General features: G+C 37.9%; 1 protein-coding gene across 1 annotated transcript in view; it reads right to left on the bottom strand.

Annotated features, from left to right (window-relative positions):
- Positions 1 to 14,059, bottom strand: part of Tsnax (translin associated factor X) — a 42,841-nt gene that overhangs the window by 15,538 nt on the left and 13,244 nt on the right. The window contains 2 exon segments of the mRNA XM_012516821.2: positions 6,671 to 6,801; positions 10,154 to 10,268. Of these exon segments, the coding sequence (XP_012372275.1) occupies positions 6,671 to 6,801; positions 10,154 to 10,268 (246 nt within the window).

Here is a 14,059-nt window from a genome sequence, read left to right as displayed (position 1 = left end):
TGCATAGCTGTACGCCCAGCTACATGGTTTTGTGAGTTTTTTGATAAGGGGAATTGACCTCATGACCTTGTGCTTGCCAGGCAGGAACTGTGCTGCTGAGCAATATCCCCATCACCTTCCTAGTTACTTGGAAAGGTGAGTGAAGAAAATCACTTGAGCCTCAGAAATCAAGGCCAGGCTGTGAATAGTGAGACTCTGTCTCTTAAAAATGTTTTTTTAACTCTAACTCAAACATTCATGCAGGAAACACCTGGCTCTAACTGTCCTGGGTTTATGCAGAAGGACTGGATCATGTATCACCAGGATGGTAGTACTGAAGAGCCACCAGCTCCTGACCAGCAGTTTCTGACCAAGCTCGCCGGGTTCTTCCAGGTACTGGTTGTTGGGTAGTGTGGGCATCACCCTGAAAAAATGACGTATTTTTCATGCAGATGATGGTTAAACTAGATTCACCCAAAAAAGCGTTCGGGGGTTGGGATTGTGAGCCTTCAGTTAACTTATGTCTGTCGAGAGCTACTCAGGAGAAAAAGACCAGCACTTTGTGAGTAAGTTTCAGGTGGTTTATTGAAACCTGCTAAGAGTTAACATGGATGCACTGAAGAAGAGAGACCAGAAAAAAAAAAAAAAAAAAAAAAAAAAAAAGCAGGACTAGGAAGACAAACAGCACACTAAAGGGCACTGGATTCTCTACTTTCACCAGTTAACCAATGAGTTGTTCACACTGCCCAATAACTAACAATGAATTATTTCCTTTGGTTTTTATTTTTGTCCACAAAGTCAGGTTAATTAGTTCCCTGGTGACAATTATTTTCGTGTGAGATGAGTGTTGTTTTGGAGAGAAAGAAGTTACAGTTTGTAGGGTAGTGGTGGTAAGAAACTAGTTTAGATCTGTGCCATTTGGTTGTATACTCCTGGCTTAGTTTTCAAAGACCTCTGTAATCACTTCCCTAAAGATCGATGCACCATTAAATGTTTGTTTCTCAGCAAAACAAAACAAAACATCACTTAAGCCATCACTCACAGTCTTGGATAAAATAATTAAGCACTATTTAGGGTCTAAATATTTAGCATTGTGCACCAAAATGTCTTAAAAGATGTAAATTCTTGGTGAGTGTGGTGACATGTGTCTGTAATCCCAGGACCTGGGAGGCTGAGGCACAGCAGAATCACCATGAGTCTGAGGCTAGCCTGTGCCACACAGTGAGTTTAAGACCAGCCTTATACAGTGAGACGCTATCTCCACAAAAGTATTAATACATTAAAAATAAAGGCAATTCTTATTAGTAGTAATAATATAAACAAACCACTCACATTGTTTTTCCTTTAAGCATTCTCCTACTTTACCTGTTAATGTCTCCTTTTTGTGGAGAAAAGAAAAAAATGATAGAGCACAAAGGTTTTTTAGGGACGAATTTCAAGTAACTAGTTATTCATTCCTTTTTTCATCCCTTGGGACAATACGTAGCTTACTTTGATAGACAATACATAGAAAACAGACATAAGGTTTTGTTGTTCCTCAGTACAGGACACTAAAGCTCAGTGCACACAAGCATCCCTTAGGGAAATGCTCTGCATGCCACTAGCACTATTCTTAACAAGCACAGAAGTCCTTTAGTTCAATGCCAGAACAGTTTTACCTTCAAGTCAAAAGAATAACCATTTGGAGTGACACCAAAATAAGCACTTAACAATTACAAGCAGCAGGCTATTCATAAGCATTCTATTGTTAATGCTACTCTAATTATAAATAGCCTTATTTTATCAAATAAAATATCTATCCACAAATTTTTAGGTCCCAGATATCTTCATTTGACTGCTTTACATCTTAACCTAAGGGGGAAAAATCTTTATTGCTTCAGTTCAAAGAACTTCATTTTAAAGACTTTGTTTTTATAGAAAAGTGACATATTGGCAATTTTTAATTTTATAAATCTTATGAGTGGGTTATCCTCAAGGGAACCACAATAAGGACCTAAAACAAACTCTGATGCTTCTAATTCTCAAGAACATGTTGAAGCGGGAACCTGCAGAGACACCACACCCATGTCACTCACGCCCCATCTAAACTCCTTCCAAGAGCAGTTTCCTTCCTGATATAAGAAACACCACAGACAATGTACAAAATCACTATCTGTATAGCTGCTGAGGCTTCATCTTTTTTATTTTAATGTAATACAAGTAGATATTAATAAAATATTAAAAGCCTATGGAAAAATTAAAATCTCATAACAAAATAGAGAATAATATTTAATACACTGTGTATCATGATTTTAAAAGGGAGCCACGAGTGGGGCACACCTGTAATCCCAACACTCAGGACCTTCCTGCCTCAGCCTCCAAGTGCTGGGATTGCAGGCATGTACCACCATGCTCAGCTAGTTTAACTCTTTTGGGAAGATTCCTAGGAGGGGAATAGCTGGTCAAATGAAATTTTTAGTTTTAGTCTTTTGAAGAATCTCCACACTGATTTCCAAAATAATTTTACTAGTTTATATTTCTATCAGCGACATAAGAGTTCCTTTTTTCCCCACATCCTAGTTAGCATTTGTTATTAGATTTTCTGATGATAACCATTCTTTCTAGGGTAAGACGGTACCTCAGTGTGCTTTTAATTTGCACTTCTTTAATGGCCTGCAATGCTGAACATTTTTCATGTATTTATTGGCCATTTGTACTTTTGAGAAGTGTCTATTCATTTCATTTACTTCTTTACACAGTCTAGATACTACTCCTGTGACAAACAGATGACAATGTATATGGTTTTTTTAACCATTCTATAGGTTATCTTTCACTCTGTTGCCTGTTTTCTCTGCTGTGCAGAAACTTTTTAATTTAATATGATCTCATTTTTGATTCTCAGTGCTATTTCCTGTGTCACTGGAGTTCTGTTCAGAAAGTCTTTCTTTCTTTCTTTCTTTTTGCAGAACCGGGGATTGAACTCAGGCCCTTGCGCTTGCCAGGGAAGCGCTTATTCCACTGAGCCATCTCCCCGGCCCAAAAAGGCAGGATTTTTTTTTTTTTTTTGCTCCGAATGCCTTCAGGGCAGGCTTGGCTGGCTTGAGTTGTGGGAATCGAACCACAGCAACCTGAGCCTGACTGCTTTGTTGAAGCAGCCACTTAAAGAACTGAGCTAAGGGGCAGGACCCCCAGAAAGTCTTTCAAAAGTCTTATCTACTTTATCCAACAGCTGCTTAGGTTTCTTTTGATATTATTTTCTACATCATAGTTGCCCTCATGAAAACTCTTTCCTTATACTTAATGAATGAAGAACATCATGAAGGCTCCTTTACTAGATACCATAAATCCAGAAAGTTCTACTAGATACCTGGGGAACCTAAGTCATCAAAACTATTAAAGCATAAACATAAACTATAAGGAAATGAGATGCTTAATCCAAACATGAAAAATACATCACTTTTCACACATAAAACACCTACATGGAGTAGAATATGTTCATTTTTATAAAGATGCAAAAGTTCTAAGCACAAATTAAAATTGAATGAAAATTGTGATTAGCTTTTACTATACTGCCATGAATCTTTGCAAAACAGGCTTATGCATGATGTGATAGGAAAAAAGAATGAAGAGTAGAGAAGATACTCAATCTCCTGCCTTTAGTCATTCAAGTTTACAAGCTAGTATAAAGAGGCTGCAAACAGGGTTTCTGTTCACAACAATGTAGTAAGACTACAACTGCTTCTCCAAAGCAAGGACTTTGTAGAAACTGGAAAATCCAGCTTACTCCTCCCTACCAACTCCATTACCCAGGGGGCTCAAGAGTATACTGGCACCCCTAAGTCGTACGGAACACCACTGTGTCAAATAACGATTTTCCTGCAATTGGCCTATCTTCAATATGGTTACCACGATAGTTCCAGCTATAAGGAAGGGAGCAACAGAGGCAGTTCAGAGTTTCCTCATGACGGCACACTGTCCATGTACAGACAACCGATAAACACAATTGCTCCTGATCTGTACCCATGAAAAGACCTACACACACCTATAACTTAGTGATGCCACTCTGGACTCCCATGAACCTAAGAGCAGAGTCCCAGCTTTCCTCTTTCCATGGCCCCACTCACCAGGAAAATAATACACAAATCACAGGAGGTCAAACAGCATGTACAGAACTTGTCACTAAGAAAGGGTTTTCAGTAGAGTCAATAACTCCCATCCTCTGCTCTGCTTCGAGGTCATCATTCTCCTTCCTCCATCTTCCCAGGTCTGTCTGCCCTTGGATGTCACATACATACAATGACAGAATATGTCTTTTGTGTCTGTTTATTTCACCCAAGATGTCAGTAAATCTCCTACTCAGCGTCGCATTTCTGCCATGGGTATTACACTATACATCTGTACAATTTACCTATCCACTCTCTTGCTAATGGTCTGGTCACTACTTAGTTTTAAACTTATGATTATAGCTGCTATGTGCTTACTTAATCATGTCCTCTGGTGACATTAGCTTTACTCTCCAGTGTATATTCACAGAGCAGGCACACATTCAGCCAAACTTTTCAAATTGCTCCTGTCAGTCATACGGTTTGGAGGTGTTTTTGTTTTTGGTACAGGGAATCAAACTCAGAACCTTGCACTTGCCAGGCAGGCACTTATGCCATGAGCTGTCTCCCCAGCCCTTGTGATATAATTTAACCATGCTGTTGAGTGAATGGTAGCTAATCGTGGTTCTACCTGGTGTAATACATATAAGTGATAACACTAAGCACATCTACATATGAGCCATTATAATACTTGTTTTTAAAGCCCTTGCTCAAATTTTGTTCATTTTAAAAATTGTCTTTACTGACTTGTAGGAGTTCCTTACCTAATATTTTAAATGTCTTCTCTCACATTATAGCTTTTTTTAATATAGTCTTTTCAGAAACAATTAAATTTTAACAATACTCAAAAGATCCATCTTTCCTTTAACAATTAATATATTCTGTCATTTTAAAGAAATCTTTCTACCACAAAAGACAAGATGAAGATATTTCCATAGATCTTCCAAAAGCGTGATTTAGATTTCAGCTCACCCTTCTTTCCTCTATACATCTGGTCTTTTCCACATCCTGGCCAAATCTGTCATGTCTGAAGTTGTACCATTTGACAGTACATACTAGATGGCTCAGTAGAGTAAGTGCTTCCCTGGCAAGCGCAAGGGACTGAGTTCAATCCCCAGTTCCGCTGCTACTACTACTACTAACAATAATAATAATAATAATAATAATAATAATAATAATAATGTTTGTTACTGTGTGCTTTTTTGTTGTTTTTTTTTTGGGTGTTTTTTTTTTTTTTTTGCGGTACCGGGAATTGAACTCAGGACCCTGTGCTAAATAAGGCAAGCACGTATTCTACTGAGCTGTCTCCCCAGTCCGTGTGCTATTTTTTTTTTTCATGTGCTATTTTTTTATAAAACATAAAAACCTGAAAATAATGAATTATTGTAATGGGACTGTGACAACATAATGAAAGTGTTACTACTTCAGTCTATAATAACACACTTGTGCTTTAACACCTATGTTGGTATCTCCTCTTACCAATACTGACAGACATTTCAGTAATTCCAAAAAACAAGTGTTGATATTTTAAGAATTTAAACCAAAATTGTTTGAGACTGGGCATGGTGGCATGCGCCTGTAATCCCAGCTCTTGGAAGGCTGTAAACAGGCGGATCACTGAGTCCGATCTTGTAATGAGACCCTGAACAACCTATAGACCCTTCCCTAAAATACAAAAAAAAAAAAAAAAAAAAAAAAAAAAAAGGAAAGAAAATGAAAGAATTTAAATCAAAATTGAACATATATATTGAGTATAAAGTAGTTCCATTCTTCCTGCAAATCTTAGGGTTAATCTGAATTATATAGCCTCTCTCTTGCTCATGAGCTTGTGTTTAAAAAAAAAAAAAAAAAAAAAAAGACCAAGAATCACCTGTAGTCCCAGGACTCAAGAGGCTGAGGCAGGAGGATTGCTGCAAGTTCGAGGTCAGCCTGGGCTACACAGTAAGTTCAAGACCAACCTAAACTACTTAGTGAGGACCAGGGAGATAGCTCGGTGGAATAAGTGCTTGCCTGGCAAGCACAAAGTTCTGAGTTCAATCCCTGGTATCGCAAAAAAATAAAAAACTTAAAAAATAAAACTACTTAGTGAGACTGTCTCAAAAAAAAGAAGCTCAAGAGGGAAGAACCAAGAATTTTGCACCTGAAAACCACACACACACACACACACACACACACACACACACAAAAACCCCCAAGATCCAGTGCTTCCTAAATCTTTTTAAACAAATAACATGCAATCCAGTATTAATAGAATGTAGTTACACTGAGTCATTTGAGTTCTTCTGGCTAGGTGACACCTTCTTGTTCACAAACCTAGCAAAATGTAAAATTTAAAGCCACCAATTCAATTTACCTACAGTTAGAAAGGAGATGTTCCTTGTCAAAAGTTCAATCTGTTACTTTATTACTTTATTAAAATCCACCAATAAATATACATTGTAAGAAAAATAAAGACAAATGTTACAGATTGCCTTGACATTACCTAAAGCCCCACTTTTTAAAACCAATCATATTTTGCCAGATACCAGTTAAAACTCATGCCACTTAGATATAAGTCAAATAGCACATCACATAATTTCCTAAAAATACACTCGTGAACGTAGACTTACCCGTCGTAATGGCTCGGTGGAACTGATGCATGTCTTCTCCTGACAGCTCTTGGGCTACCTGTAATATTTTTTGTCTGACGCCATCCAATTTAATTTCTGATTCGGTCAATATTTCTTCCATATCAGGTGCACTACAATCAAGACATTGGGAATATTTAAGGCATCAGGCAGATGCTCTGACAATGAAAAATTTAAATAATCTAACTATATAGGACTAAGTATCTGTATTTGAATGCTTCTACCTCATCTCTACAATTGTATTTTATTAACAGTATGCAAACACATGGAAAATGCTATAGCACACTGTTAAGTGAAAAAAGTACCTAAAAAACGTATATAGAGAGCGATCACAATTAAAATGTTATCTCTAAATATCTATTTCAGTCAGGATAGAGTAACATGGAATAGATTTAAACTAGACAGATAAAATAAGTAGACAAAACAATGGCTTCAGACCCTAGATTAAGGCTGTATGAACAGTGATGGGAGAAGGGAGCATACATCCTACTACTTAATCTCATTGCTCAACATTCCCAAGAGAAGGTGTAAGGACAAAAAACTTAGGTGGAACCTGAAGTCTCCCTTAGGTAAAAAGAAGGACTTGGGAGTTTTAAAGTGGTCAAACTGCTAAACCTGCCAGGCAGAGTAACAGTGGGGAAAAAGCAACATAAAATGCACATCAGAGTTTTACCCAAGATTCCTTCTGGTCTTTGGCTGCATATGATCACTGCAGCAGGTATGTGAGATAACAGACAGGAAAAAGAGCCTACCCAAGCTGGAAGGCAGAGAAACTCCTATAGTTCACAGAACCAGAGACAGCTAAGTCATCACCAGCAACACACTGTTTTAAGAAAATAGCAGACAAGCCAAATGTGGAGGAAATCACCAGGTTAGGTAAGGCCAAGCTGAAGAGGAGGGAGATAGAAGAGAATACTGTGGCAACCAAAGAGACCACTGGGCCAGAAGAGCAGAATGAAAAGAGCCTAGAAGATTCTAAGACCCACCCAGTCATGTGGAGGAAGAACCACCTAAAACAGGGACACTAACCACAAACTACACCAGGAACCCAGGCACTCTCACAGATGCCACAGGTCTGTGGATCTCTGAGGGATCCCCAGTTGTATGGCCGAATTCCCTGATTTTACCTGGGATATTATACACAGATATTTGATGAATGATAATAAAATACACCTGAAAAACGGGAAAAAAATCAACTATACATATACCAGTGAAATACATATCAGTAAATTTAAATCAGATTCAAAGAATATTGTATGTTCTCTGACCATAATGAAAATAAATTAGAAATTATCAGAAAGATAGTTGGGCCAGGCTTAGTAGCACAAGCCTGTGATTCCAGTATTCACGAGGCTCAGGCCAGATGATTGCAAGTTTAAAGCCAGCCTGGGCTACAAAGGGTTTAAGGCCAGTTTAGGCTACACAGCAAGACTCCATCTCAAAAGAAAGAGGGAAAGGGGAAGGAAGAAAAGGAGAGAGGGAGAAAAACAAAGGAAAAGAAAAAAGAAGCAAAAACTAGTATTACACAGGTTAAAAAAAGAAAAAGGTTAAACCAAGAGATGGAGGGAATGGGAAGGAAGGAAAGAAGGAGTAAAAGAATTATAATTTGTGATGTGCATGTACCAGTTTCCATGATGAATGCAATCATTATATACTACAAATACCCACTATTAAAATGTTTTTAAATTAAAAAAAGAACTAGATAAAAAATTCTGCCAAAAAAATAGTTAACGAGTATCACATTCCAATTTATGTATGGCAAATTGCTTCCACTCAAATGAAATAAAATTAAAGCATTAATTAGAAAATTATCTGAAATATTTTAAGTTAAATCTAGAGGTATACAGTGGTATTTACCTTGGTTCACGAACTTCATTCTTTCCACAATTCTGGTAGCAAACTGAATTGGACAAGAAGCAAATAAAATTTCCTCATAAGGTCAACATTGAACCTAACCACTGAATTTGAGTCAGTTCTTGTCCAATTCAGTTTGCAATCAGAATCATGGAAAGAATTAAGTCCATGAACCGAGGTACCACTGTAGTTCATGGTGGAGTACTGGCCTACCATGTGCAAGGCCCTGGGGTCGATTGCCAGCACCAAAAAACAAGTCTTAGGCCAGTAGTGGTGACACATGTCAATAATCCCAGCAGTCAGGAGACTGAAACAGAAAGATCTCTCAACCAAGTTCAAGGCAAGCCTGGGCTGTATAGTGAATTCAAGGTCTGATACATGGATTAAGACTCTGACTCAGAAAAACCAAAAACAAACAAAAGTTTTAAGTTACTGAACAAAAAACGGTGCAAAGCCAACCATAACTACATCTCTAAAGGCATCTGGAATTTGTAATGAGAATCTCATTAGGAGCAAGACCTAGACAAGTAGGCTGGAAAGTTGTAGGACAAACATCTTCCTTCCCACAGAGAATAAAGAAGCAATAGGAACTAGTCACATGAAATGTAAGCACAAAGCAAAGAAACAGGTAACCATAAAATACCAAACACAGTTCTACTCACAAGATATGCTTAAATCTCTATCATAATCTCTATAATTCATTTCCCTGCTCTGCTTTTGCAGTTTAAAGTAATTTTACTTATAGTTAAAACCATCTATCAAATAAGGACAGCCTGCCTGAAAAAACAAGATAAGTCTAGTACTAGCAAGAAAAACTACAAAGAAAAGAATGTCAGAGAGATGAAAGAACAACAACTTCTAGAGGAATTATGTAGTTAACAGTACTGCTGAAGGGGATAAAGCTCAATGGTATAAGTGCCTGCCCGACAATCACAAGGTCCTGAGTTTAATCCCCACTACTGGGAAAAAAAAAAAACAGTGTGTGTACAAGATTAATTATATGAAAAAGTAACACAATTTCAATAAAGAGGCAAACCAAACATGGTGGTGCACACCTATAATCCCAGCACTCAGAAGGCTGAGTCAGGAGAATCATTCAAGGCTAGCCTGAACTACACAGCAAGACCTTGTCTCAAAAAGAACAAAAAATAGGGCGGGCCAGATAGCCCAGCAAACTAAAGGGCCTGCTTAAGGCACAGCACAGCGGCCTTGGCTCAGTCCCCCATGTGCAGCGGCGGCCCTGCCCATGGGGCTCACTGAGACTACGATTGGGACTGGACATGGTGGCACGTGCCTGGAACCCCAGCACTTGGGAGGCTGAAAACAGGACCCTGTAGACCTTGTACTACATACATTTAAAAAAAAAAAAAAAAAAATTAAGAGGCAGAAAGAACACAATGACTTGAAAAATGAACAAGTTAACCAGATTTAATATTTATCTAATATTAAATTTTTCACATATATCACCCTAATAAGACTTTAATAGGCTCTAATAAATCATCCAAATCTTAATATTTTTCCAAACATAAAATCCTTAGCTACTCTAAAAATAGGAATTTCTTCCTCTTATTTTTATAAAATATGTGGCAAATGCTGAAGATGTGTACTCACCTTGTAATCCTATGGAGGAGAAAAATTGTCCTTTTACTTTCCACAGTTATATCCCGGCTGAGCTTCACAAGCCTCTCGTATTTGTCATGTCTCGCATCCAGCTCCTGCTGGAAGGCTAAGCACACATTACCATGGCTTTGCGCACAGCCTGCATTCCATACCCATCACAGAAGATGAAGACCACTCAGCTCAAGGTGAGTGCAAACAATGGCTGCAGTCAGCTGCCTCATTTTAAGGCAGAACAAAGGAGAACAGGTGGTCCTGACACGAATTCTCAAAGCACAGAAAACTGAACACTGTCCTCTACTAGTTTTCTATAAATGCCAACGATATACCCAGAAACACAGGATTCCTGAATACTTAGTGGGTTGTAGAATATTTGTAAATTACATTATAGTAGCACTACTGTTTAAAGTGAATATTAAAAGCTCTTTAAGTAAATGTGCAAATTTTATCTCAGATTTTTAGAAAGCTAAAAATTGCAACTATCCCACTTCCTAAATATTCAGTAACAATCTAGTCCATGTAGTGATAATATATAACCAGAACACATTGTTTTACTGCTTAGTAATATAGTATTGCATACATAACTGTTAAATGCTTAACAAACACTGAACTATTTTAACAGTACAGAGGAAAAACAAATTAAAAATGTATAATCACACCATGAGTTAGCTTTCTTATAACTAGAGGACTAGATCATAGAATATTCTCTAATCAATACAAAGTTGTAGCAGTTTGTCTGAAAATGAACAGTAAAAAACACCAAAATTTTAGCAAGGCCCAGTACACTGGCACATGCCTACGCTCCCAGATACTTAGGAGGCTGAGGCAAAAGGCTTTCCAGTTTGAGCCCAACATAGGCAACATATGACAATCCTATTTCAAGATTTAAAAAATAAAAAGGGCAGGGCATGTAACATGCAGCAAGTTTGATTCCCAGTACCATAAGACAACAATAAAAAACTTTAATGAGGCTAGGAATAGGTTAGCTGAAAACAGAGTCAAAGAAGTCAGAAATCAAAGAGGAGAACAGGGAATAGTTGAAAACTAAGTTTCAAAGAAAAGGTTAAAGGTAGGCCTTGATATCTCCCTAGCTTACACAGTATCCTTAATGGTTTAGCATTTATGCATAGAAATTGCCAGACATAGTGGTGCATATCTGTAATCCCAGCAGTTGGGAGGCAGAAGCAGAAGGACCGCCTCGAGTTCAAGGCTAGCCTGGGCTAGATGGTGAGCTCAAGGCCAGCCTGAATTAGTGAGAGCTCATCTCAAAAAAACTAAAATAGAAAACACACAGTGAGTTCAAGACCAACCTGAATTAAGTAGTGAGACCCTGTCTCAATAATTAATTAAAATATATGCTGTTTCAATATAGAGTTCACCAAAACACATACATATACACACTCTCTCTCTCTCTCTCTCTCTCTCTCTCTCTCTCTCTCTCACACACACACACACACTTCAGTTAAAGAAAAAGTAGTATGTTTTGACAAAAAATGATGTTGCCCTCATATCCCCCTACAGGATGTCATGTATCACAAAAAACAACTACACCACTGGCACTTAGAGAAGAAACTGAAAATGCATGTGCAACACTCTCAATGGACCAAGGCTACCCAAGCAACAGTCTATTACTGTAATAATAAATGTCTGGAAGCTAATGACCACCATTTTGAGTGTTTCTTATCATTATAAATCATAGGCCAATGTAACTTACACTAATCTCATGTCTCAATTATTAAAATAGTTATACACATTTTTCTTTTCCTAAAGTGTGCATACTTTCTTAGCAAACTCCCTATATATACATTTTGTGAACATTATCAAGCTAATTAATATATTCATCGCCTCAGTTACCTTTATTCTGTAATTGAGAACATTTAACATCTACTCATGTAGCAAACTTCAAGCATTAATGTTCTGAATTCTCAAGCCCTAGTTGTTGAAATGCTTATAAGCCACTTAACTCTCTTAGTGACTCTTACTGCAGAAGAATTTTCACTTTAAAGCCAAGGATTCTGCCTCCCTTGTAGGAACACAATAGATGTATTCTGCATTACTACTAGCCAAATTATTATGTGGGCAAAGACCTCAATATATCTGATCTTTCCTTTCTGAGACAATAATTAGGCCAGGATTTTGTCTAGTGTTTCAAGATAATACACACATATTGTTTATTTTAAATATTTAGTGAGCTCTGTTAGGTAACATAAAAATTAGATAATGTATAATTCCTATCCTGAAGGAGCTCAGTTCAGTATGAGACAGATATAAACAAAATGTAACCATGCAAGACTGGGCGTGGTGGCGCATGCCTGTAATCCCAGCACTTGGGAGGCTGAAAACAAATAGGTGAATAACAAATCAATTTAAAGTTTATCACAAAAAGCCACCTAAGCTGAGCTTTGAAGAAAAGTGTGGTCCACCAAACAGGTATTAGGTATGTTAAATTGGAAGGAACTCAGAAGTGAAAGAACTTTGCACTCACAGTCAAATAGTAACATGAAACAGCAAAATAATCTGGGAACAAGTAGCTCTTGATAGGGTGAGCGTTAAGGGTGGGGAATACCCAAACGGTAGTTCTTCAGTACTGTACACAGCATATGAAAATGTCCACTGTTCAGTTACAGCTAGTTTTCTAATACCTATGAAGATCATTTGTGGGTACTGTGCTGGTTTTAAAATATATCCACAAATTGTATGAGACTCACTCATTTCAAAAATGGAAACAAATTCCCTTGCTCTTGAATGAAGCAGGTTTTAAACTGCCTTGCTTGCAACTACTGGTAGTGTGGGAAAATAGACTGTATCAAGTGTCTGAGCTCAGCACGCAAGGAGCCTGTGGTTTTTTCCCAACAGGGAAAAAACACAAGGACAATCAAGCAGCACCGTGGAAAGAGAGCAGAGATGGTTGCAAGCAGAACGTCTAAACTGTCAATCAATGGCTGGGGTACCTCCTCCACAACCCAACTTTCAGATGACTCCAAGTCAAAACCAAGCACCTCCCTATTCACTGAAGCACAGATACAGGATAGAAGACTGAGGTGGAGAGGACTATGTTTGGGCACTGGGGAGCTTAGTATGTTGGGTTGTTTTTTGGGGGTTTTTTGTTTGCTTGTTTCCATTTTCTGAGATAGTTTCACTATGTAGCTCAGACTGACTTTGAACTGACAGTGATTCTCCTGCCTTGGCCTCCCAAGGGCTGAGATTCCACCAGGTACACACCACCTCCTGGTTTTGAGAAGGAAAAAAGTCATCAATTCCATTGGCTGTGAAAATAGGGACTATGAAGATACATATGCAAATATGTGTTAGATTTATTAATAAGAGTTTCAAGTCTGTGCAAAGTGCAATGCCAAGTCTTTTAACAAAACTAATATACCCTAAATATAAATATGTATGTCAGTAAAGGATAGATGAGACAATATGAGATACAGGACAAAATTTAAATACACAGAATGTCCAGTATTAACTAACACTCTGCCAAGGAGATAGCTCAGCACCATAAGCATCTGCTTGGCAACTGCAAGGTCCTGAATTCGATCCCCGGTAAAAAAAATAAAATAACATTTAAATGCTATCTGCATGAATAGTGGGTTCCTGTTTGCTAATGTTAATGTTTACCTTAAGAAGACATAAAGGTTAAGATCTTTGCAACCTAGGCTTTCAGTGTAGATTAGCATTCACAAAATATCCAAGAATATAAGGTTCCTCAATTCTTACAGATTGTCTTCTTGTGCACAACATGGCTATGTAATTGTTACAGCCTTCAGCTCTCCCCCTCAGCCAAATGACATGGAGAACTTACATTTGAAGGCCAACATCACGGGAGAAGATGAATTAACATCCTTCCCCTCTCTTCTTTGGTTATGCGGGAAGTTGTCATGCTTCCTCTTCCTGAAC

The sequence above is a fragment of the Octodon degus genome, unplaced genomic scaffold, assembly GCF_000260255.1.
Source record: "Octodon degus isolate 3935 unplaced genomic scaffold, OctDeg1.0 scaffold00127, whole genome shotgun sequence".
Classification (NCBI taxonomy): Eukaryota; Metazoa; Chordata; class Mammalia; order Rodentia; family Octodontidae; genus Octodon; species Octodon degus.
This window is presented reverse-complemented; position numbering and strand designations above follow the sequence as displayed.